The 26,337-nt window shown below is 43.1% G+C and overlaps 1 protein-coding gene across 4 annotated transcripts in view; it reads right to left on the reverse strand.

Annotated features, from left to right (window-relative positions):
- SLC35F4 (solute carrier family 35 member F4) overlaps positions 1-26,337 on the reverse strand; it is a 123,953-nt gene that overhangs the window by 10,329 nt on the left and 87,287 nt on the right. The window contains exons 1-4 of one of the 4 annotated variants that reach the window (XM_026056199.1): positions 26,050-26,125; positions 13,492-13,680; positions 9,226-9,523; positions 1,399-1,618 (exon numbers count right to left, since the gene is read on the reverse strand). In XM_026056199.1, the coding sequence (XP_025911984.1) occupies positions 1,399-1,618; positions 9,226-9,523; positions 13,492-13,680; positions 26,050-26,125 (783 nt within the window). Of the gene's footprint in view, positions 1-1,398; positions 1,619-9,225; positions 9,524-13,491; positions 13,681-26,049; positions 26,126-26,337 lie in introns of those variants that run through there. The other 3 variants (XM_026056201.1, XM_026056198.1, XM_026056200.1) reach the window with 3 other exon arrangements.

Genomic DNA, 26,337 nt, shown 5'->3' on the forward strand with positions numbered 1-26,337 from the left:
TGGCCACAAGTGTCCAGGAGCCTGGACCAGGCTGCGACTCATGGCGCGGACACAGAACTGCGCAGGAGCAGACACTTTGGTTCACCTCCTCGACGCTGCCTGGTCTGGTCCTGAATTGACCCTGCCAGGACACAGGCCTTCTCCTGAACCAGGCCAGCACAGGCAGACCCCCACCCAAGCGAGACCCTGCTCGTGCGACAACACACACATGTTCAGACGCTCCGTGCCGCTACTAGCTGACCAGCCAGTCCAGTCCCGCCGGGAAATTAAAGCACCAGCTTTACTTCACACAATTTCCTCCTCCATTCCCGAACCCCAAGCATACTGCTCTAACTCAGCACGCTGGTGTTCGCTCCAAAAGCCAGATCAGACGCCCATAAATCAGGATGCCTTCTCCTTCCACTTCAGAACCATTTTATCACATTAGTACTCCAAAAAAAAAAGCTGTTACCCTTACCATTTTTTAAAAGAACATCCTGCTCGGAGGAGTGCCCTGATCCATCATGCTTTCCTTGGATCTTAAATCTAATTGCTGGTGGCCCCGTCTGGTTCTAGACGTCAAACCTGGCCCCAGCCATCACTACTGAAGTTCAAGGGTCTCTACAGTTCAATCAGGATTGCACCCAACAAGACCATTAGGCCTTGAGCCATTTCAGTGGGGGAAGCTGCACCAGCAGAAATGGCACAAGGCCCAGCTATTCCTTAGCCAAGGTATAAAGGCAAGAGTTTAAATTGCCACATATTATTCTTGTGTATAAATTTCAGGAAATACATTTGTTTTCTCCCAAATCCTTGTATACATTGTTCTGAGTAATTTTTCTTGCAGGAAGTAAAACATTTCCACACTATTGCCAGTGTGCCCCCTAAGACTTATTTAGTGCAAAATACACCTTCATGAAAAGAGTTGCTGTCTCTTTTAAATCATATTTGGCACATGCACACACATGTTTGTGTGTGTGTAAAAAAGTAATGGCGTGGCACAAAATATGGTGCATATTGAAAACAGAGTAATGTAGGCAAACAAGGAATAAAATTGCTTTGGTTAGACTCTAAGGATTTATCACAAAGTTTAAAATAAAATTAATTGGCTGGACTTCAGCACTTCAACCCAAGAGCGAATAGATTTCTAAGAAACCATAAGTCCTCCTATTCCAATCGGTCAAATTACCATCTAGTTGTGATAGCTTCTTGAAATTCCCACACCATATTACCTCTGGAGCCTGAGATCTCTAACTGATTTCAGGCTTAGATTTGCATCATGAAGTTAATGAGAAATGGTTTCATGGTATATACATACCATAACGTGGCAGTACTATGGCAGCATAATGGCTACTTTTAAACCATGGATTTAAAGCTAAGTATGAATACAAGAGGGTTGAAAATCAGGTATGTCATTACCCTTGCTCCCATGAACCTGTCTTTCAGCACAATCCAAGAAAGCAAGAAGACAAAAGCTTTGTTACAACAGAATAGGGCAGAGACGTCTGTGGCTGTCAGCTTCTTTAAAGCCAGTAAATACAGGTAGTTAGTCAAAGTCCACAGAATAGAAAAGGGAGCAGTCCTTTTAAGAAACAGTTTCAGCGTCAGACCATCTTCACCAAAAATCCGACTGCATTCCCTAAGAAAAGAAAAGAGTTTAAAACTCAGCCAGGATTTGCTTAGCATTCACTCCAGCACAGAAAACWTTCATTAGACTTTTATCACATTCTGCAATTAGTTACGTGCTTTCCCTAGCTACTCTGTGCACCCATAAGAAAGTATTGGTTAATGCGCATAGCGAAAATAACCCACGTTTTTCCTAAAACAGAGCAATTTCACAAATAGAAAAGAAGTAACTTACCTGGAGTGATCACACACTATGCAACAATAATCCCGGGGACCGTATTCCCATACGAATAACTGAAAGTTACCTATATTGCACCGACAGCTCTCAGTCTCTGCCTTCAAGACCATGAACACCAGGCTTGTAACTGCAATTTTCTCTGTAGCTTGACAATTTCTTCTTGCTTTGCTCTGACATCTGTTTTCATTTTTACTGAAATATATTCTAAAGTATGACCAAGTAAGCTTGAAGAATCACCTAAAGATACTCAAAAATATGGCCAGACATATCACCATAGTGGGAAAAATTCCCACCAGCCAGGGAGATTGAGCCAATGAAACAAGAGACTGGGAAAAGAAAGGGAAGGGGAAAGGGAAAGGTATGTGACAGGTGTATTTAATTATACAAGGAGAAGTTGCATTCTCTTGGAGGCATTTCTTTGTGGACAAAATTGCAAACAAAACCTCCAGCTTCCCAAACACATAGTGTGTCACACGCAGCTTAAGTGAGCCATTTGCTTCTCAACATTTCAACAAGCAGAAGGCTCAGTGCAAAAAGCTCTGCTTTCAGGGGCAACACCACTGTGTGACGTGGGACCCGGCGTGGACTAAGAGGGACTGCGCACTTGAACATCCGGCGGGCTTAAAGGCACATTCCTGCACCCCTCCTGAAACACCGACCTTTTCCAAACTCTGGAGGCCTCTTTTTAGCAACTGCCTCTGTTCTTGGTTAAAGGGATTCCTCGAGATACTCAAGATACGCTGAAGTCCTTGACGTARCAGGCTCTCCACCACGTCTACTTAAAACATTAGGTTGGAGTGCACCAAGTTGCACCAAACAGCAAAACGTCGTTATGTGGCAACRTTAAGGGACTAATCTAAATTCTGTGAGGCCTCAGGCCCCACAGCATTCACAGCTAAATATGGCTATGTTTGAAAGATTCCTAAGATGCTAATTATATGGGACTAATTAGTAACTTCAAAGATCCTGATTTGGTTTTTCCTTCAAAGACAGAAGTGGTTCTCCTAAACCACTTCTAGTTATTCTGCAGAATCCTGGTGTTAAAAATATTTTAGTTTTTTACTATTAAGAATGGAAACTATCATTTTCATTTCTAGGTAAGTAGAGCAATAACACCTATGTAATACATACATAAGGTCATTTATGTCTTACTTAATAACCATTCATTCCGTGCTGCCACTGAAAAAAAAATGGGCTACAAAGCAGTCATCCTGGTAACAACAAATTGCTTTCTCAAACTCTTTGCTGGGGTACCCAACAAATTAATCCTAAGGCAGGGGAATCTGCTAATTACCTCCTTCACTCTGGTTGACCTAGCAGCCCTCACAACTCAGCCTGTTTTCCAAAGATCAGAACAGAAATGTTACACGTGGCAAGGGAATAGCTAGCGGTGCATATCATTTATCTGAGATGTAAAGCAAACAATCAGCGAAGCAAATAAATGAATGCTTAAGTTTGAATGCAGGCTTTTGTACCATTGATTTCAACAGGAGTTAAATGTGATTAAATTCTTTCCTTGACTGAGAAGGGACTGACTGGCAGTACAGACTTTAATGATGGTTGACTTGCAGATAAAGCAGTTAACATTTAAAAGGTGTTTTCCTCCCCGTGACACTTAGGCAAATAGAGATAGTGTTTCTAAGTTGAGATTATGCCTCATTTCAGGACAGACAGCCTCTGGCCTGGAAGCCACATCAGTGCAGTAGCGTTGCATGGCTGCAGAGCCAGATGCCCCGGCTCTCAGCGAGGACGGATCCGCGGTGCGAAACCCAGACCCAAACCAGTGGGAATTCTGCCATCGATTTCGATGCGCGACCGGATCGTTACATGGTTGTAAATCCAACCTGTCTCAGACACTGGCAGCACAGTGTCAGGATCTGTCTCGGAGGGAACAGGCTTGTGCTATATTAGAGCAAGGAGAAAGGCTGGGCTGCTCGCGGTAATGCAGGGCACAATTACCGTCCCAGCGCTACGCTGGCAGCATACAAAGGCAACAGCAAAAGCAGCCAAGCACGTCGCTCTGGTGGAGTCTGCAAGGCAGCCCAAAAAGCTCTCCTACAAACATGCCATGGCAAATTATATCCATCACCGCAGCGCCCTGCGAGGTAAGGCACTGAAAGTCAGCAAATCAAAGGGGCCAGCACAAGGAGCCAGAGAGCAGCGGGACCAGATAAGGGACAGTCACGCATGGTGGCCCCCGACAGCCAGAGAGACACTGGCAATAGGCCCAGCACTACTTCTCCTTCACCCCTGGGGAGGGCGGGAGGCTCCCAAAGCCCTGGCAGTTATCCATGCCACAAAGGCACAGCATCTGGTGGCCTGTAGATCTCCAGGAGGTCCCCACACAGACGGACTTGGACCAGAGTCAGCAGGATGGAGTCCAAAGGGTCCTCACTATGAATCCTTGGAGGGTGGGAGCTTCAGCGATTATTGTATCATTCTGGGTTGGATTCTAAGGGATGGGGAACTATTCGGGAGAGACAGTTGTGGCAACGCTGCAAATGTCACATATCGCTGAGTTCCTACAAGCAGTGGGAGGGAGGAGCACAGATTCACAGCTGGGTAAACAAATCTGGAAGTGCTTCACATATCCCAGGTAATGGACTGCTTAAGCACCTGGAAGAACCTTCATCACGCACAGGAGCGTACAACGACCCGACAAAACAGCGGCTAGTGGTTACTCATCTCTCAGTATAAAACCCAGCAAGAATTTGTGACAGGCTGCTGCTGAGCAAGACAGAGACCTGATGAATTTGTGACTGTGCCCAGGAGAACTCCGTGTGCCTGATGAATAATGCTTAGCAAGTGAGGAGATGGAAGACTATTTTCCCAGTCATGTCTAAAGTAAATTGCCTCAGGCTTTGTGAGGGCTGGTTGCTCAGTGGTTAACTCAGCCTCTTTGGCGTGCAACTAAAATTAAACTTGCAAAAGTCATYGCAGCATGACAGCGATTAAAACCCTGGGCTAAGGGGAAAAGGCTCCATGGATCCCTCCTCCTATACACACAGTATTTGTAGGCTGTTGACTTAAAGAYAGAGACATGTCTAAGGGGCAGTTGACCCTGAAACTACTACAACACAAACTCTTTCCAAAAGCATAATTGGTCTATTTAAAAGCTGCCCTCTAATATAAATAGCTCTTTTTGTTTGCAGGTAGCCTTCAGCCATCAGCTCTAGGCAGCGTGCCATGCTCTCAGGAATTACAGCACCTCAGGCAGTCGTGTAGCTTTGCTTCTGGCACCCACTAAATAGCTTGCGTCGTGTCTTAGTTATTCTGATGCCAACTCCTGCAGAAGAATAGGTTTATTCACCTCTGACACCCAGCAGCCTCTGGAGTGTACTGCAGCTGGTTTTAAAACAGCTTATGAAAAAAAACAGAGCTAACAGACCCTACCTGAGGTAATATGAATAGGTGGAATGTAATTATATCATCCAGCTTTCAGTTTGGCCAGGTCGCCGGTGACATTATGCTAGCAAGAAGCACTGGGGACCTTTTGTGAGCACAAGTTGTTATTATGTCATTCAGATCCTTCTCACTAAATGACAGCAACTGCTGCAATAAAATTACTTCTAGCTCCATTCTAGGACACAGCCCCCAAACAGGGTAACGGTGCAACTGGTGGATTGTTTTCCAGCTCTGACAGAGATCTCCTTTCGCTTCTCGTCTCAACCTTAAGAAAGAGCCCAGCCACCTGTATTTGTCTGCTTAAGAGCTAAAGCAGAAGAAAAGGGAATTTTGCGTGACCCTCTCATATAACTAGTGTCTGGCTCACAGAGGCAGGACCACAGAAGTGCTCTCCCCCCAAGAGGGATGGCCCAAGGGATGCCCTGGTTTGCTGCTGGTCTTCTTCCCCCTACCACTGAGCCACTCAAGGTAGCTCAGGAAAGGGAAATCCTCATCTCTCCTCTGAAAAGACCTCCACAGCAAGGATCTAGATTTGCAAGGTAATTTCCGAAGCTCCTGGGGAAGCTGGGCTGAGCTACAGCTGCAAGCAGAGACGGAGAGATTTGTGGATGATATAAATTTGTAAATAACAGTCACATATCAGCTACTTTGTTTTTGCTTGAGAGATGCTCATATCTTGTTATCATTCTTGCTAGAACAACAACTCTTCCCAAAACGTTCATATTTCACGACACTTGCAGCTAAAACCACTGTTCCTAGCCAGTGTTTCACAGCTGCATAGCACCTGTTGGATTAACTTTGGCTGCTATATCCAGGGCATATTCTGGCAGAAAGCCTTTGAACATCACAGTGCTTGCCTTTGAGAAGCCAAGACTTGGAGGCGGCAAAATTTCTTGACATTCAAAATATCATCCACCTATCCGAAGTCCTAATTCTAACAGGAACTTATTCCCATTCTATGAGTGTCTTCTGCTCTGGTAAATATTGGTGGGGGTTGATTTCCTATTCCTGACCTCCAGAACATTTTATTCATCACTATTGCAAGGATCTCACTCACATTTCAAGCTTTTTATGTGGGACAACTGTTATCTACTAGTACTGGGAAGAAACTAAGAGTTGTGTCTTCTGTCTCAAGAAGGCTAAAATACGGTACTGAAATGGAGTGGGGAGGTAACAACAGGGAGTTAGTTTTTGAGACCATAATGTTTAACTGCTACGGTAAAGTGTGAAAGGTAAGAAATACACAATTACAGCCTCAAAGATTATAACCCTTTCAGAAAAGCCAGCCTGAAGTTGAAGATTGAGACTTTTATCCTTCCTTCTTAAGACATAAAAAGTGACAAAGGCTCTACATAGCTTTGCCAGCCCAGGGCTGCATTCTGCAAGTCACTAGTCACTTGGCACTGGTCCCTGCCAAGCTATCATAGACACTGATTGTTCTGATCCACCAGAAATATCTGCTGGACAAAATGTCATAGCTCTTGAAAGCTCCCAGTGATGAACTACATGCTCTAGACACACAAAGACAAAGCACCTCTGGACTCAAAGGCAGGCCTGGAAAAGTTACAGGACAGGTCTTACTGACACAAGTCAGCTACTCCACAAAAATAACAGGAACAATATCAAGAACGCAAAACTAATAATTATAAAAAGAATTGACCTAAGCTTTGAAATTATCCATGCTCTGGATAGGAGGCTGGATTAAAGGACCTCCAAAGATCTCTTCCAAACCAAATCTTTCTATGACTCTCTGAATTTTAAAACTACAAATGATGCTTTTCAGCTCTTTAAGTCATCAAGCATTCATCCTGAAGAGATATCCGTTCCCAGTTACACAGAAAGAGCTTGGCTTGTCAAGTCATATGCCAGTGCAGACCAAGCAGACTGGTCACCATCATAAAGACACCACCACTTGCCAGGAGTAACCTCCAAACTGGGATCTGACCTCCTGATATATCTAGAATAAGAAACATTCTGGGAACTGGGCAGTATCAAACAGCAAACTGTGATTTCTAACATCCTTTACATTGGCCCATCAGCTCTAACGCTGCTCTCCTCTTTGCACAAATTCACAAACCTACTTCACATTTTTGTGTGTGTGCAGAAATTTGTGTGTGCAAGTAAGCACGTGTCCTCAGATCTCTAACAGCTTGGGAAATGTATCTATTATTTAAGCACATCTTTATAAGCATTGTCACAAATATGATGCCCCAAGTTTAGCTCTGAGGAATACATAATCAACCAACTAACTGTAGAGGATCTGTTTGGATGGATATTTATTCTCACCTTCTTCCTCACTTGCTCTGCATTTATTATTACTTTACCTCATACCCAGAAGTCAAGCTGACATTGTTAATATTCTTACAAATACCCTAGAAAGAATCTGAACGAAGGCATCATTAACACACAAAGCACCGGGGTTTACCGAGAAGCAGTTAATTAAGTGCAACTGTTCAATTTCAGTCAMGCTGATTTGACAGAAATGGTAATTTAGGGCCAAATTACAGCTGAGATCCTGGCAAAAGCAGCCAAGGGAAGCATTTGGCCCTGCTACACTCCAGTCCTGACAGTCACAAATTGAATTCCCTGGGTGCTCAGTGACAGCCGCACTGAACCTTCTGTCAGCTCGAACTAGGTGAGGGCCACACGCTGGCTCATACCTTACAGCAGTTCTGCTGAAATGAGGAAGATTGTTTCTCAAGCAAGTCTGCACTGGAGCAACAGAACTGGTACCCAGCTCAAAATTATCCTCTGAATACCTTCCCTCCATGGGCAAGGTGTGTTATCCCTTGGCAAGCTGAATTTAGCTCCATCCTTCAGAGCAGCTTCTACTTCACTTTAGATTAGTGGAATAATAGAAGTGGAGGAGGAAATGAGAAATGAATTGTCCCAGAAGGTGGGGGTATTTCCAGCACTGGAGACTCCTGAGAACAAGTCAGACCCATCTTTCTTAAGAATTGGCTAGGGTGGAGCTAAGACAGCTTGGTCCTGCTGCATGTGGTTGGACTAGATGATCTCTTTGGGTTGCTTCCTCCCCTAATCTTTATATTTCCATGATTTCAGCTGGCTACTGAAAAGGAACAGGGATTTATGCATCTCCACCCTTGCAAATATTGTAATTACTATCATGGACTCCTGCAATCTTTGCACTTGAGGCTGAGGGTCCAGTTCCAACCTGCAGCCACATGGCAGAAGGAAAGGGCTGGGTCAGACAGCTGTTTTTCCCTGGCTCTCACAATGCAGAGGAAAAATCACTTCCCCGTGGAGCCTGATTGCCTGGCCTACCTGCATAGGAAAAACAGATGGAAGACGGGACAAAGCCTTCACATCATTTCCTCAGCAGGACAGCCCCTCCAGTATGCCAAGTTACTCCCCAGAGCTACAGGGGGAGGAGAGCCAAGAGTCTGCATCCTGCTCTAATTCCCACCCCACGCAAAAGAGAGCAGAGAARGCTACAGAGCCACTCTTCCCCCAGGCTGTGATCCAGCACAAGGAGGCAAGGTCACAGTTTTCATCCTGCTATACCCATTGAGCACGGAGAGCAAGCCATGGTCTTCTCCATGGAAACCATCTCCTCAGCTTTGAGCATCTTCCTTCTCAGATATGAGTTGTTCTGGTTGTGCTTTACACTACAGTTCTGTCATAAATATTCCAGAAGAGATTAATTAATGCTCAGTGGAAGCCTATTCCAGACAGGAACACACAATACAGAGATATTAGATAATATAATAGCAGGATTATAACCAATTTACTGACCTTTTCGACTCGATAGAAAACCCTCTAATAATTAATTATCCGTTTATTCAAGCATATATCACTCATCTGTTAACCTTTTGTAAGCTATTTATGAACGAGATTTTCTGCAGCATGACCTTTATTCTGCCTTCTGACACCATGGGTCAAACTGAGAAAAGAGCTGTGATTTCAGTCCACAGAAACCACACTGTTTAAAGAGATACTGCCATAATGAAGCCTACCTGAATTTTTTGATTGGAGACTGCTTTTCCTGCGCAGTTGCAAGGTGCCCAGAATAATAAATGGGAAAAACCATAATGTTCCAGTTTGTTGAGAACCAAGTCATGAAAAAGGGACAGTCAAAGGTCTCATACGTGATTTTGACAAACTGCGTGGTCCCAACCCAGGAGGAAGAGACAGACAAAATGATCAGAAATCTCCAGATAAGCTTAAGAAATGTGGATGTGCAAGACTGACATCGTGTCTGTCCCTCAGCTTCTTGGCTGCTGCTCTCTGTGTGTGTTTGTGTTCCTTCCTCTCCTGGAAATAAAAGAAAAAAAGAGAGAAAAAGAGAAGAGTTGCACACATAACAAATGCACATCAAACAATTCTTAGCAAAATCTCCCCTTTTGATCCAGACACAAACCATTCCCCTGCCTTCTCTCTGCAATTCCCCTGTGCCCCGCAAACACTGAAATCCTGCACAGAAATACTTCAGTAATACCACCTCTGTCATTTCAAGGGGATAGGAACAAAATACCAACAAATACAGAGGCCTGAGGTAACAGCATTACGGTTAAGCTGTTGCCACTGTTTGCTTTATCAGCCCCTCTTTCCTTCTGTCAGCCAAACCTCTAGAATAGAGCTACATCCCTTGGAACCGACTATATTATGAAGTCAATTACTGTACGTGTTTGCAACRTAAAAGCTATCTGAGCCTGTACATCTGAAGCCAGAAACAAGTTATTATTACTCAAGATTTTAACACAAGAACCACATTTTTATTTGCAAGTCGAGAGGGGAAAAAGAAACAGCCTGGTGGTTTCATATATCAAAGTCGAGACAGGTTTTCTCCAGTCAAGTTTGTGCATTTACACTTTTGAAGTTAAAAAAGGAAACTGGACAAAACTGGAGCTTGGCATGCCTCATGCCTAGAAATAAACCTCTACAGAAAACCGAGGAGAAATCGGAAAGCTGTCATTTCCCATTCTAGCACAGAAACTTTCAGACCTAATCTGCAGACCACTGCAGATTTCCTAGTAGAGTGGTGGACCCCATAGAGGATTTAACCTCACTGACTTGCTCTCCACACAAGTCTTCCAGAGATGCAAGCCATGAACCCTACTTTGAGTTCATAGATCCCCAGTTGAAAACAACTGATCCAATTGTGTCRGCTATTGAATAGCAATAACACTGTTGATTTATTTAGGACCCACGTGCACATGTGGCAGTAGTGAGCTCCAACCATTTACCACCTTGGAGCATATCACCTTGGCTTGATATGAGAAACGAGTTCCTTTCAAAATCATGACCTGCAGCTATGCCAAATGAACTACTACTATCAATTATCAATGGCATCAACACATGACATGATAWACTATTAAAAATAATACAACTGTTGAGGTTCAGAGGAGCTATAGATCCACTGCAGTTAGAGCATACTGTCCTATGTTCAAGATGAAAGCGCTTCAGCATAAGTGTGAAAAAGATTTCAGACTCGAGTTTGACTTTCCTTTTATGCTACTGTTTCTGCTGTAAAGAAAGGCAAGACTGARATTCCAAGTTATTAAATTAGACAAACATTACATCTAAAAAATGTTTCACCATAGCAAGGAATGCATTTGTAATCAAGAACTTTCTAACCAGGACATGGAACATTTTGTAAGTGTACAGTGGCTTTTTCCTGAAAATAATGAGTATTTAGCTGCTCCCCGGTTTAGCGGTGAATCAAGGATTTAAATAAAATTAGATGTTTATTAAAAACATGCGAAGGATAACCAGACACAGATCTGAAAAGACAAGCATTATTCTAACATTCTCTTTGGTTGCTAAGAGAAAATAGGTATTTTTATGCTACTAATACTGACTGGCATCTTCTCTTAAAAGGTAAAATATACTTTATTTGCAAGTTAGAAAGACTTTAAAAGAACATATTGCGTAACATTCACTTGCAGGTTTTCCTGCTAAGCAGACCTACCATGCAATTAGTCCTTCTTCAGCTAACAGTTAAAGTAATCACACGACAGAAGACTAAAGCACCTTTATGCGTGCCTTCTATTTTTCACTTACCAAATAACTATGTAATTACTGTTACTATGCATGACACTACCATTAGCATTTGATTTCAATTTTACAGTCCCAGGTTTGAATGTTAGTGAAAGYCACAGAAATACACACTTATTGCAAGTCCTTGGTTTAAAAGACCTACATAAGTTTTAGCCTGATTAAATGTAGAGTGGGGAGCTTTTGTAAGTGATACGGGATAAGATTCATCATGTCATGCAACGTAGCTAGCAAACAGTTGTATGTCCAGACTAAACATGTTGTCTAGGGTCCCTCGATACTCAGTGGAAATGGATAGGCATAGAGAAGGTGGCCGATCCCACCCTAACACATCTGAGGCAGGTGGGATGTGCCATCCACTGGAGGTGCTTGTCTCCCCCTTTTGCTTACTGAAGGAACCCAGTCAGTCTAGACGAGGTATCTAGATTTAGACAGCTCAAGTGAAATTGAGATGGATCCCTGCCCAAGGTGACCTAGCAGCACGACAGTCGCTTTGAAAATCCATGGGATGTGCACACCTAAGTCTTGGCCAAAGATCCACAAGGACAAGATAAGAAATATCTTAAATAAATAAATAAATAAATAAACTTGTCAAGAGCATGGAAGCAATGTAAGAGCTCAACAAGGATGAAATGACAGGGAAAGAATGCAGATGACACTGCAGGTGGCACACACAGATGACACCGGTCAATGCACACTGTGTTGAAAGGCAGCTAGCAGAAAACCCCCTGCAGAGTCCTTCTGTCTATGAGTAACATAATTTCTGCTTGTGATGTCTCTGTGGCAAGATGGTAACAGAAAGGGCTTTTGCTTTTGTGTTTTGAAAGAATGAGATGAGGAAAAACAAAACCTCTGTCTTTTCTTCCAAACTCTTCACTATTTGACAACTACATCCTAGAAAAGAAGTTTCTTTGTATTTGTTTACTTTCCTGTCCGGACAATCCTACCTCACTGGTGAGGAAGGGAAGATCAGGATAGAAAGAGAACTAAAAAAATTGCAAAATACATGTTTGGAAGACTATGATGTCAAGGCACTACTCTTTTCTTAAGTGGACTAAGGTCCCGTCTTAGAGGACTTAAGACGGATTCCAGTTTTGGATGTACCCTAGTGCCAGCATGTACACAATTATCTTGGACTGATATTTAGAGATCATGTCTCCAGTATCTTAGGTATGATCCTTACTGCAAGATGCTGTATCATCCACTCCTTGCTTCAATAATCATCTCCAACATTTTTCTAAGGGTCTCTATCAACAGACCTTTTTGTCGTTATACATCTTTCTCCTACAGGAGGACTACTTCTCTCCATATTTCCTACGCTTTGAAAGACTGAAAATGGCTGACTCTTGCTGCCATTGTCAGTAAAGTGACAGGAGAAAGGCTCATCTCCCACAGTTGCAGCGTTCAAGGGAGATCCAACCTGTTCTTCCTCCCCTTTTTGCTCCCAGAATATACATACAAACTTTTTCAAAGAGCTTGGATGGTTACACTATTTCAGTCATTTAACTGCTCTTTCCTCCTCCTCCTCAATCCTCAACAGTAAAATTCAGCAGACTCAAAGGCCTGTGGTTGCATACTGCAATTGCTCCCATCCCACCCTTACTGATGATGGATGCACATTGTGGTGAAGAAGTCAGTGTTCACCATACCTACAGGTTCATTTGAGCTAAACTTCTGCAGTAAAGAGGGTGACACATTCCTGAAGGAAGCCCTGATGTGCAGCTGATCGATGATCTGAACTGTGATGGTGTTTCCTAGATATCCTTCCACCTGTTGCTCCTTCTCTTCCTCTTCATCAGACCGTCCATGGTATGAGCTGAGATTGTCATTGTCTTTGAGAAGGAATATGGCTGGCTTTTAAGGGTCCTGGTCTCTGGCCAGGCTGAAGCTGAGGAAACATAACCACCTTGTAAGACTAACTCATGTGCTACTGTTAATCATCCTTTCAAGATCTTCTGTGCCTACTGGCCTTATGCATCTGATTTCTCAGATAACACACTGAATGTTCCTACTGGGACCCAGGCCTTTTTCTCCCATCCTTGCTTCCTTCCCACCTAACCCAAATTTGCACACAGGTACAGGAAGGACTTTCACGTGGCTTTGCGGTTCACACCACCAGAAACTAATGTCAACACATTCCGACTCTGCACCATCTTTCAAAAGACAGACGAAAGAGGCCTTTCACAGGCATACTGGGATGCTGGGATTGTGGCTGTTATGCCTACCTGATCTGCTCTGCCTCTCGACTCTGCTGTGCCGATAGATGCCCGAGGGACTTCGATTCTGCAGCTCAAGAATGGGAGCAGCAGAATCTTCAGCAACAGATAAAGGGGAGAGCTGCCTAGTCATGCCTCTGTGTGTGCTGGGGCAGTTGCCTCCTGGCTTGCATTGGATGACAGATGATCGTGAGACACCTGAGAAGAAAGAGTTTGCATCAGTTTGGCTGTAAACTCCCAGGAGGAAAGCGGGGCTTTCAAACACTCTGTCAGTGAAATAGTGAAATGCATATAAACGATTCAGTGGGAGAAGGGAAGCACACTGCAAAAATCAAAGCTTCAGCTCTGGTCAGAATAAAGTAAATGGATAAATATATAAATAAATAAATTCTTAATTCTCTCCCCCCTTATAGATAAAAGGTGCTGTATGAAAACCAGTCTTTCCCCTGAAGAAATGACAGCCCTATACTGCAGTATATTCTTAGCCACAAGGCTTCATCCACAGGGTCTGAACAGTCAAAGGAATTTGTACTCACGTGGGCCCCTTCCTGAGCACTGACCCTGAACCAGGCAAAAGGAGAGGTCTCCATTCTCCCATAGTGTGGGAAGGAGGGCCGTGGAATGATTGTCTCCTGGGGTCAATGCTGAGAGCCTCTCAAGCGGCGATTTCCCTTTCCGTCCTCGAGAATGACCAACGACTTGTCCTTGAAACTCTTGTATGGAATGAAGCCAAGGTCACTGACAGATCTTTAGGATGAAGACTTCTGTTAAATCATCTAAGAGATTAGTTTTCAGCCTTTATGCACACCAAATCAGAATCTCCATGTCTTCAGAGAAGTTGCCTTTTCTTCTTCTGTTAAGTGCAGATAACATCACAGTGCTGCATTTCACAGAGGATGTACAGATGTGGAAGGCAGCAGACAAGACCCAGGACCCAGAAATACCAGTGGCATCAGATGAAAAGTTTGCCGATAAGGAGGACACCACATTCAATGAGCAAGAGCTTGAAGGACTGGATTAAGAACCAGCAAATAACAGAAAAGAGTGCACAGCTGGAATCTGGCAAAGTGAGCCTGGTCATCTTCTGTGTGACAAACATCTTGCACAAACTCCCTAATTTACTGAAGATTAGGCATCTGTTTAACAAGTCAGCACATGAGCAGCACATCAGAGTCTTCTTCTGAGTCACAAAGTCAAGATGATAGGCCATTTTGGTAAGTACAAAGATGTGTTCATTATCAGTTGTGGGTACCCACCACTTTCTTTGCAGCTGCTACTTCATCTGGTGACCGCCTTACCCAATCTTGTGGAAGTTGTACATATGCAGAGCATCCACTGACTTTGCCATRATTTGGAAGGATTGAAAGAGTACAAAAATATACATAAAACCCTCATGGTGTATAGTGCCAAACATGGAATAAATAGGCCGAACATCTCAAAAGGCAACATGCTCCTTTACAATGTGAGCCTTTCCAGTACGCTTTGTGCGAATAACTCCATGCCAAATAACAACATCGAATATATTCTAAAGTAGGGACAGTATTCAAGAAATTGCATGAAGCAAATCAAACACCCTTTTGCCAGAGGCAGCTAGGGTTTATATGACCTTCAATGAACTTAAAGCTATGTTTGATTCACCAGCTCTAACTACAAAGACCACAAAGGAAGAGATGTACAGAACATGGTATTATAGAGAAAAATCCTCTATCAACCTATCTGAAATCTCCAATGCCAATTTTGACCCACCAAGTAGACTGAATTAGCAGTTAACCCCATAAAGATAATCTTTCTCAAAGACACTCTTCTCTTTTTCCTCTGTCCAGTATAGGAAAACTCCAATATGACCCAACACCCAAGGCTCCACCTTACCACATTGCCCGAAGAATTCAATCAGTGAAGAATCCAAAATACAATCTACAACAGCAGACCCACCAAAGTCAACTTTGAAAGACTAAGACCTATATGGTGTCTAAGCACTATATTGTCTTTCCTCTTTCATCTTTTGGTGAGCATCACTCTTTGAGAGAGCTTTTCAGAGCCCACAGGATATTTTCAAACCTTTAAGCAGCTATTCATGTTCATATATTTACTTTTTAATGGAGAAAATCATGGTCTAATAGCTGCACAACTCCCTCTGTGGCTTTGTCCTAGTCATTTCACAACACCAAGGCTTACTCTTCCCACTTATAAAGTAAGGATGACGTTACCTATTTCATAAGGCTTTGCAAAAATCTTGCAAATCATTTCAAGGTTGAAAAGTACAACAGAAATGGCAGCCCTGGGCTATTCACCCCACAAGAAGCAGTACAATGCCTTTATTCGACGGCTGAAAGTCAGTTCCAGCATCCCCGAGGTTGAGACGATCAGTGCTTTCTGGCCTAAGTATTCAAAAAGGCACTTATGATTTTTCATATCCCCAACTTAAAGAAACTTTATTTTCACAAAGCTTTTGCTGACTGTCTGTTCTCTGAGAATCAGCCACCAAGGTGCCTTGACCCAAATCAGTACTCACTTTGATAAGTATCATTTAAAGAGATTTCATCAAGTTAAAAGACACATGCCACATCTTAATTCAGACCTAATTTAGAACGACATCRAGATTCAGATTACACTCAGCAGAAGTCTTGCAGATGATCTGCAACCAAAATTTCAGGAAAGTCTATTTTTCCTCACATGCAAACAGAGCTCTGAGTTATTTATATCTGGTATAACAAAGCAGCATCAATCTTTTCCTGTACATTGAAAAACTCAGCAGTTGAGACTAAAACTGCAATTTAAGAAACTGTATTTAATCAACAGTCACTGCTTGGTTTAGTGAAATCTTCTCTCATATTTGAAAGCAGTCAGATAGCACAATAATTTATTAGTATTTCACTGTTACAGCCAGAAAGCCTTGGACTAGACCATTTCATGCTACTGAATCTGAACATATTTTATGGATATACTTTAACAGGGAAGGTGAATACATATATGCTGGGCTAATTTATCCAAACTTGTGATTTTATTAGCAACAAGGACAAGAGAGATCAAGAGCAGCATTTGCCACTGAACTTCTGCCTACCCTCATGAATCCCACACGTCTTTGGAGACCTCATGGTCTTCAGCAATGAGACCATGCCTCCTCCAGATGGGACAACAGCAAGGTGCTGCCAGCCTGCTGCTAGCCTTGACAAACATGGGGATGGGGAGCAGGGGAAGCTGGGGCTTTCACTTCCCAGGCAAGAGCTACTACCAGCACATGTCCAGTGCAAACGGAGAAGCAGCTATGCACTAGATAGGTGCCATAATATCCCTCCTCCAGAGTGAAGGAGGAGTGACACTCTCTGGGTGGGATTCATTAGACTTGTTTTAGTTATCAACCTTAGGAGGAGAGAAATAGCGCCTTAGAACTGACTGCGTCTCTCCTTGACTATAAAGGGGAAAACAACCATCTCGACCGGAGACATTTACACTGGGTTGAACTTTTTATCCTACTACTTTACCTGACCTTTCTTTTAACCAGACTACTTGATGCAGAGCTTATAACAGATAAATGATCTGTAACTCAGTGTGTACAGAAGCCACATCCAGTTTCTGTAGAACAACACAGTCAATTCTGGGCACGAACATGGTTCATGGCTTTACCACAGACAACTCACGGGTTGAAAATAATCTACATTTTGGGCATCATTTGGCATGGTAAGGGAATGTTAATGCAAGAGATTGGGAAAACCTAACAAACAGGAAAAATTCTGCCAGATTGCTAGAGGTGTTCCTTGATTTCTTGGAGGTTACACGTGAATGTCAAAGCAACATACAGTCCATGGGCTTAGCAAAGCAGAAGAGAGAGAACAGGAAAGACCCACACATGACTGTATCAAGCACATCTCAATGAGTCAAATCCATCTAGATCACTTAATTATTGGTGCAGAGGCTTTATAGAAGAGGAAGCAAAGCTATTTTTCTGCACACAGAGACCGAAAGGAACCCAGACAGGGGAACCCGTGGCTTTCCGCAGGCTTCTAATAAAGTCTGCCCTCATTCTGCATTCATTATTATATATTCCAGTGTACTTCAATTTAGCAAGGAAATTATGCTTGTGACTAACCTAAACCACATGACTAATATCGTCAAAGTGCCTATTTTTCACACGGTTGAACACTCTTCTGAATCCCAGCTGCAGGAGGAGGTGAGCCACCACGAGCTGCTGCTCACAGCGTGTTGATTCAACCTGGGAACCAGCAGCCTTGTCCTGAGAGCCATTTTCATCTCCCATCTGTAAACTGCTCTCAGCTCCCTTGCCCTCAGCCCTCTGAAAGACGTGATACACATCTGCGGCTTTTCGTTCACACGCAGATCTTGATATGCAGCTCACAGAGTGAGAAAATTTGCCCTCTCCTCGGATTCAAGCTAGACAAATCACGCTGGTATTTGGCAGGGACTTAGAGAGAAGGAATTCTTCTCTGAGATTCAAAGAACAATGGTTTTCAGATTATTTTGGTGTGCGTGACATATTTTGCACGTGGCAGCAGAGCTTAGAATACTAAAAAACATGCCATTTTGTTGGGGATATCTTTTCTGGCCTCCAAGTTGTCATTAAAAAAATGGATGGAATGAGCTACCAATTAAAATAATCAATGCAATATAAAAATGCAGCCCCAAAAGTAATTTGTATGGCCTGGTCATCACACATTTGATTTTTTTTTTTTTAATTTTTTTTTACCAACTTCCCTGATGGAAATTTAGAACCTCTCAGACAGGTAATTGAATTCTCATCTGAAAGCCATCCATGCATCCACGACACTGGATTACTGACACAAACTGTTTGCTTATTTAGAGACGGCAGCATCTGGCTGCCTGGTATGTGCCAAAACACATACTCTTTTTTGATTACACAACTAAACTGATGGTTAAATAGGTGATGTTAATGAGCTGGGCAGTTTCTTTGCATTTTCCGCTCATAATCTGGCTTTGCACATTTAAGAAGTGCAGAGAAGTCCACATTCAGGACTAGGTTCCCCAAACCAGGAGTGGTCTCCCATGACTCCCACTGCAGTCAGCAGAGAGACAGATTTTTCTAAAATGCCAGTCAAGGCATCTACAATCTCCCTTTTACTTATTAAAATCTATATATTTTACTGTGTCCTTGAAATCTCACCTCCTACTACGCCACTGTCGCAGCATGGACAAAACGATGCCTTCGATACCACTACCGCAAAACAACTGCTGAGTTTTGACAGATGGATGGAGACAGAAGCTAGGCTGGCGTCATGCGGAAAGTAYGTCAGTTGAGTGTTCCTGCTAACTTGGACACCGGTGAAAGAGCTGACAACGCTTCCTTCACCCTGCCGCGCTACCTGTTAGAGCGAGCACTCACCGTGCTCTCCCCAACTTTGAACGTGTGCAGAACCAGCAGTTTGACTCAGGACCACCAAGCAAAAAGTTACAGGCATCTTTGCAGACAGTGTGCTACACAAGTCTGAGGAATAAAGACCTCTTATTTTGCTCCATGAAGGAAAATAATTTCCCCACATCTCAGACATTAACAACACTGTTCATTTACATACGTCCTTCTGAGACACTGCAACTGGTCTCTGTGTATTTGAGTTAATGCATACATGTCCCTCCAGAGTAATGTGCTGTTCGTTTACTATTTGCTTGTTTTGGAAGTCTTTATATTTGAAGGGAATGCGAAGGTTACAACATTTTTTTTTGTCCTAGGGGAAAACAAAATTTTCAGATTTTAATGAAAAACAAATGACTCAGCGATGGTGTACGGCATTTCTCTTGTGCTGTGATTAACCATTGTCAAGAGCAGAACGCAAAAAAGCAGATATTTCTGTTGTACTTTAACAGTGACACCCACCTGCAATTTCTGCCAATTATCCCTTCAGTGTCTGCACACAGTCGTTCACTGCAAACCAGCAGACAGCAACTTTACTCACAATCAGAAAAAAAAATCTCGACAATTTACACATGCCCTCCTATCCTTGGTATAAAAAGAGCGGAGAGGCAGCAGAGGGAGGAAATAACCGACATATCATCACCATATAAACTAACTTACTGCTGGATCAGGGATGTGTCAGTTGACACCCTTGCACCTAACTTCTCGTTCCAGGGTGAGCAGGACAAGCCTAACCACCAGGGAAGGAAATCCAGGTTAGATAGTCAGAAAATTGCCCCCCACCCAATACATCCCAGTCACATTTCGTGCTTAGGTACCAAATCTCATCCATCTGTGAGTGATCACTAAGTGCCTAAAAATGGTCTCACAGCAGAGACAAATTACAGAGGTACCTGTCAGGGATAATCAAGGTGTACCAGATTTTGCCTTAGAGGAGAGATGACACAGATAACTTCCGGAAGTCACCTTCCAGCCTGGCATCTCCGTGGCTTCATGATGGGAATGGCCTTAGGACCTAGTCCCAGTCCCAAGGCACTAAATTCGCCTGATTTCAGATCCAGACTGTTGAGCAATAAGGCAGTGGACAAGCACCTTGATTCCACTTATGAGCAAGATCTGGAAAAAACGTGCAACAATCTAAAACCATGTAAACAGTGGGAAAACCTGACAATATGTGGATAGACTGAGGATGCACCATCAAATCAAAGACGAAAAATGTGTTCAACTCCTCAAATGCAACGCTGTAAGCTAGCTTTGAGCAAAAGAAATAAAAAGAGCACTTGAAGCTAATGAGGAGTTGAGTGCATTTGCGACTAACACTACAAGATCTGGCAACTTGAAGAACTCAAAATCAAATGAAAACAACCAGAATCAAACAAGATCATCGGTGCACAGCACAAGTCAGTTGTGAATACAACCAGGGATTTCACCTACTCCTGGCAACCCTAACGTGTATATCTGCTTCCAACTTCTTTGTTTGCCATGTAGAAGAGAGTTTTGGATACAGCAGCCAATACGGAAGCTACATCATGCCACTTTCCCAGTGCCCGATATAGTCTGATTGATGATCTGACTGCAGGTTTCATCTATGCCATCCGTTCATATAAACTTCAAAGCCTGCGGAAGGCCCCAGAAAGACAAGGTGCAGCACGTGTACACACTGGCTGTGTTTGGAAGGGAAAGATAGTGAGATTTGCGGACAAAGTATGCGGAAATGCACATTATTAKTAGTAGTAGTAGCATTAATAATACTGAGATTTAATGCACATACATCAAAGAGTCAAGAAGCTTCCATTTATGTTCACTGCACAAGGCAATGTGGGTTGATATACATCACTATTCACCTTTTTCAGATAAAAGAAAGTGGGAAATAGCTGCTAAATTGCACAAAGGTACCTAATCATGCTAGTGGTTGAGTCTCACCTCTCCACCTCCCTAAATCACAGCAGCAGGCTGCTGCTCATTTAGACTGGGCATTCCCACACTAATTGCTATATGCTTAATGCTTTGGTTTCTGCATGCAAACCAATTAATTGCACTTGCAAGTCTGTACATCCATCTTTCTGTACATCAGCTACCTGTCTTTCTTGTGAAAACCCTGCTCTGAAATGCATGCTTTCTGCACAAACCCGGGGATACGACGTGCAAGGTCTGCATACAATGCTGTGTCCTAGAAAAGCCGACTGGGGACTGCAGTACTAAATGAATCCAGGCTGCAACATCATTATGTTCAACAGCTGCAACCATTAAAAAAAAAACCAAAAAAACATTCCTTTGCAGGCCACATACAAAGGCTTTGCTGGCTGTAAGAAACCTGTGGACAACCTTTTTGGGAGCAGGTGCAGAAACTACCATGAGTGTAATGGAAGGCCATCTCCAGAGGTCTTCACAGCTTGTTTCTTACTGAAGTGTACGTCTCTTCTTTGTATCACTTCAAGAACTTGGGATCAAGACCCTTTCTCAAAATAAAGCGAGAAAATTACTAAAAAATCCAAATCTCTATTCAAGGCTCTGCTCCATCCTACCACATCTTACTGAAAGTATATTAAAAGCATAGAAATATTCCCCCACCCCCAGCTTTTTTTCTCCTCACCCATTTTAGCCAAGAAGACTTTTTTCCCATTCTCATTTCAATGTAATTCAGACAAGTATCACTGCCTCTGTTTAAGTGCTGACAAGGAATCCCATTAATTTGACTTCAAAAACAATACACCAGCACTAGTGTAGGTGTTGGAACAAATCTCAAAAAAAAGTTTATTTGATAACATCTGGTGGTGGAACTGGCAGATAGAGAAAGCAATGATGTATTTTAAAACCTACTAGCTACATGTATTTTAAAGGTATTTGGAATGACATAAGATATTTAGAGTTTGAAGGATTCTTCCATGGCCCTGACTCAAATCAATGCAGGGCACAGATTTGAATGGGAATTGGAAAGGGCAATATGGTAATGCCAGAATGAAGCTTGCTTTGGATATACAAATGTATAGAGCAAATCACATGACCTTTAATTTTGCATCTGCACCAGAAAGGGCTAGCATTAAGGGTAAACCCTTACATTTTGTTCGAAGCAAGACAAAAAATTTGGAATGTAGAAAAACAGCTGCAAATAAGGATGATTTTTATATGTTAAAAAGAAAACTTCCACAACTTCTGTACAAAATGATACAAAATTATTTGTCTCAAGACATCCATTTGCTCTGAAATATTTTGGGTTGAATTCTCCCATCAGAAAGCATTGCTGACATCCCCATTTGCCTTGAAAAATAAACCAATGCTTTGTCAAAATCTCACACATAGCTTTGACAACTTATCAGTTAGAAAACATTCACCTCTAGTAAGGGATTTAACATTTCTTCTGTCAGCACAGAATATTTCCCATGCAAACAGCCTCTGCTTATTGCTCCTTCCTTACCCATCTGGACATCTGGGACGAAGCCTGGGGAGAGCAGGACCAGGCACACAAATACGCTACCCTCTAACCTACCCAACTCACAAAAGTCACGTGAAAAAATGTGAACTTCTCAAAGAGCAATTTTTTGGCTAATGGCTGCCAGGGAAAGCCAGGCTGGGCTGCTACGGTGCTGCAGAGGAAGAAGAGGCCAGCGCAGTGGCACAGTGTAGGGGGAACCAAGATGTGTGTCCACACCCTGGTGCCTGGCCAAGCTAAGCCCATACCTGGAGAACAGCTCCAGATCATGAGGAGTGGTCCAAACCCCACTGCAGTGATGGGGAAGACTACCTGATTTTAGTGAGCTTTGGCTTTCCACACCAGGCTTCACCGGAGGTGGACCTCGCCTGAAGTCAACACGTATCCTTCTGAGGAAACAACCCAACGGGGACCTTGCAGAGCTCCTCCATTGCCTTTGTCCCTTTCTCAGTTGTTGATGTAAAACTTGAACATTATTTCAACTCAAGAGCAGGGACTTTATGTTAAGCTTTTACTTATAAAAATACTCCCTATGCATTTACCTCAGAAACAACTTCTGAACTAGTCCCTTGAACACTTTCGAAGGGATATCCTTTACTGTAACACATCTAAGTGACTTTCCCTGTCCCGATATGTTTGACACAACACTAACTGAAACCAATCAGAAGATTCAGTGGCCTTGGATTAGAGCCACTTTTCATCGCTTCAGCATTGACTGCACAACAGATGAACACAAATCATTTGGTTCAAAGCTGCACATCATCCCATGAAAGAAAATCTCTGTTGTAAACCTCGCAAATGAATTATACCAGATGCGACTCCAATAGTTCTGCAGATTTATACACTTTACTGCAAAACAAAAGATTACAAATCTCCATAAAGAAAAAGAATCCTTTGAAAAGCCCATGAATCAGGTCATAGCCAAAATTCAGTGAAATTTCCAAAAATTCTCATTTTACTTTCACTGCAGTAAATCAAGAGTAGCTTCAATGAAGCCCATGTTGCTGCTTTGACATAAAGTTGCTGTGAAAGGAGTTTAGACATAGGACACTCAGAAAAGTCACTCATACGCATCTTCTTATTAAATAATAATGATACATCATATAGCTTCTACTTTCAAGAAACACTGCAATAAATCCAGGCTGGTTCATGGGTCTCCTAAGATATGAATGCAAAAGCAGTCAACACACTGCCATGCAACTCAATATTAAATTGTTTATACTTATTTCCTAAGCAAACTATTGCCTTTCCTGTTTGATGAGTGCTTCCAGAGAGTGATTCATGCTACCTTCCTTAGATATCAGTCTTAAAGAGGAGATGACTCACTGCTCAGAGGTGTCCATCTCTCCCATTGACTCCAGGACGCTCAGACGACTTTCTTAGTACTAGAGATTTACATTTAGATGCACCTGGATGAGTCCAAATCTGACTGTCTCATGTTCAAGTCATGGTAGCACTTCAGTATATGTCTATAAGCTATGCATGAAGCACATGCTTCAATTTACTTGCCYGACTTAGGTCCTAATGAAGCACTTCTGAACATGGGTGGGATAAAATAACATTTTACAGGACAGCAGCCAGGGCAAGTATGAATATTTATCACTGTCCCGTTGCTTTTTGTAACCCCTGGAGGCACATGAGACACCTCCCCAGTGTTTTCTGCACTGCCCTTTGGGTAACAGGTCCCAAAGGTCTCAGCCCTGCCTTTCCCTGATGGCACGTCTGGGTAGGTCTCCTCCACGTGGTGTCCAGACAACCCACCTGGCTCAGGTATTTGCTCACTGCAGTCCTGACACTGCCTTAGCCCATTAGGATTCTTTGCAAATCTCTGCTAAAATCTCCCCCGAGCTGTAAAACTGGCTGCACATGTCCACATTTAACGTATGGGCTGGCAGGGGCTCCGAGATTAGCTCTGCTTGGCTGGCTTCACACCTAGCAAGAAACCTCCTGTCCTCAGCCTGTCTGCTCTGACACATCCTGTCATCCAGGTGCTTCCAGGCTGATGCCCCTTCTTGCTGCCCCGACTGGAGCGTCCCTCCCCACGGCAACAGGCCGTGCAATTTTCCGACACTGCTGTAGCCCAGGTGGGGGAGAAGGTTGAGCTGGGGTCCCAATGCGCCTGGCAGCACCGGGTTACGCTGTAGGCAAGCCCTGCCTGTCCATCGCCTTAGCCTCTACGGGCTAGAGATGGGCTTTAATCCTGCGCGCCCAGCACCCGGTGTGACCAGCCCGCTCCGCCATGGGAGCGCTCAGCAAAAAGACGACTGCAGATCATGGCGTTAAGCGGCACCACGGTACGCTAGCTCGGCAAGCCGACCCACCCGACTGCAACGCTGCTCTTTGAAAGCCAGGTGAGCACACGAGCGGCGATTTCACACTTTCTAAAATCCGGCGCGGTGCAACAGCAGAGGACCAACATAAGCAGTCAGCTCTGTCATCTCTTTCAACTCTCTTCAAGGCATCCCAAGACTGCGATATACTCCGTACCATGCCTACAGCCCAAAGGAAAAGGACACCAGAGATTGCCTCCGTACTGGAGAGTCAGCCCCATTCCTAATTTATGTCAGTCATAGCCAGGTCGACTGAAGACTCGGAGTCACGGTGCTATCACACTCTGCTGACCAGCACTGTACCGTGTCCAAACAGGCAGACCTGGGCTTGCGTTGTTTTTATCCGGGATGAATTTAACACACACAAAAGAATCACATTTTCACTGCTGCTCAGAATAACAAAAAACAAAACGGAGAGCGCACGCACCTTGCAATTTTACAGCTACAGCATCCTCAAGAACATATCACACCTAGTGAGAAGAGAGTTCATTTCCAGCAGAATAAGCAACTTTGCAAAGTACTACTCAACTCTTCAAAATATCCGACACTGAAAACAGTAAGTTTGCAAAAATGCAGTTAAACCCTGAGATTTCTACAGACATTAAATAAACCTTGAACCAGAGCATCAGGAATACTTCCTAGAAAGCTTTCTTTTCAACTATTGATATATACTGCAGGAATGCCTGCTGTACATTCTCAGCCTGCCAAGCTTCACATCTGCATCGCAGCTAACACCGCCCAAGGATCTCTAACGCCGGGCAATATCACATTTTTCAACTGACACCTAAGTACGACGCGAAGTTGGTTTGCACTCAGCAAGGAACGAGCATTCCCTCTGCGCTTTGCGTTAGGATGTCATGTCAAACCAAGAGCATGAAATAGAAATTGTTGGGAAACCTATTATGGCTTTTTTATTATGGAATTGCTTTAGGGCTGACACTATTCTGAAAATAAGGGGGGGGGAAAGCAGTTTAGGGGAATGATTGCTATCTCAAGTTAAGGGACAGCAAGCACAAAAAGTTGGTGCCTCTGTCTTTAAAACATAAAAGATAAATCTAGAGCACAGTATTAAAATGCTACAGACAATTGAACAACATAGTATGGAGCTAATTGCATACTTTTTTTAAAGCAAAAATTGAAGTACAACAAAACTTTTTCAGTTCTTTTCATTTCAGCATTAGTTTCTTTATCAGAGATCAATCACATCACTTGAACACTGAAAAAAATAGAAATTTTTGATTGCACTTATCCTAGAAAATAATAAAGTGCTATTAAATGCTATTAAAGCATCAGTTACTTTAAAAACACATATGTACATACACACACACACATACATACATTCTGCTTTGCATGGAACAGAGCAGGAGTAGCATGCAAAGTAAATTTTTGCCTAGTGTTAGATACATAGGAAAAAAAGCATTTACCGTCCGGTACGGGCGAATTTAATTCAGAAACACTGTAAGACGGTAATGGTGCCACTCTTGCCGAATGTTTCTTCATCCTCTGAAATTGTTCTCCTACTCACACGTTCACTTCGTCTTTAGTCTGCATCGCTTTTGGTCCCGAGTACTACAGCAAACACTCAGCTATGGCTGGTGGCTAGATGTTGTTCTGGAGATGCTGCAGGAGGCTATGAGTACTGATTTGCTGTTTCCCTGGGAAACCATTTGCAACACGTTCAAACAATGCTTGACCTCTGCTAACACTTTTCT

Source organism: Apteryx rowi, unplaced genomic scaffold (assembly GCF_003343035.1).
Source record: "Apteryx rowi isolate R43461 unplaced genomic scaffold, aptRow1 scaffold_13, whole genome shotgun sequence".
Lineage (NCBI taxonomy): Eukaryota > Metazoa > Chordata > Aves > Apterygiformes > Apterygidae > Apteryx > Apteryx rowi.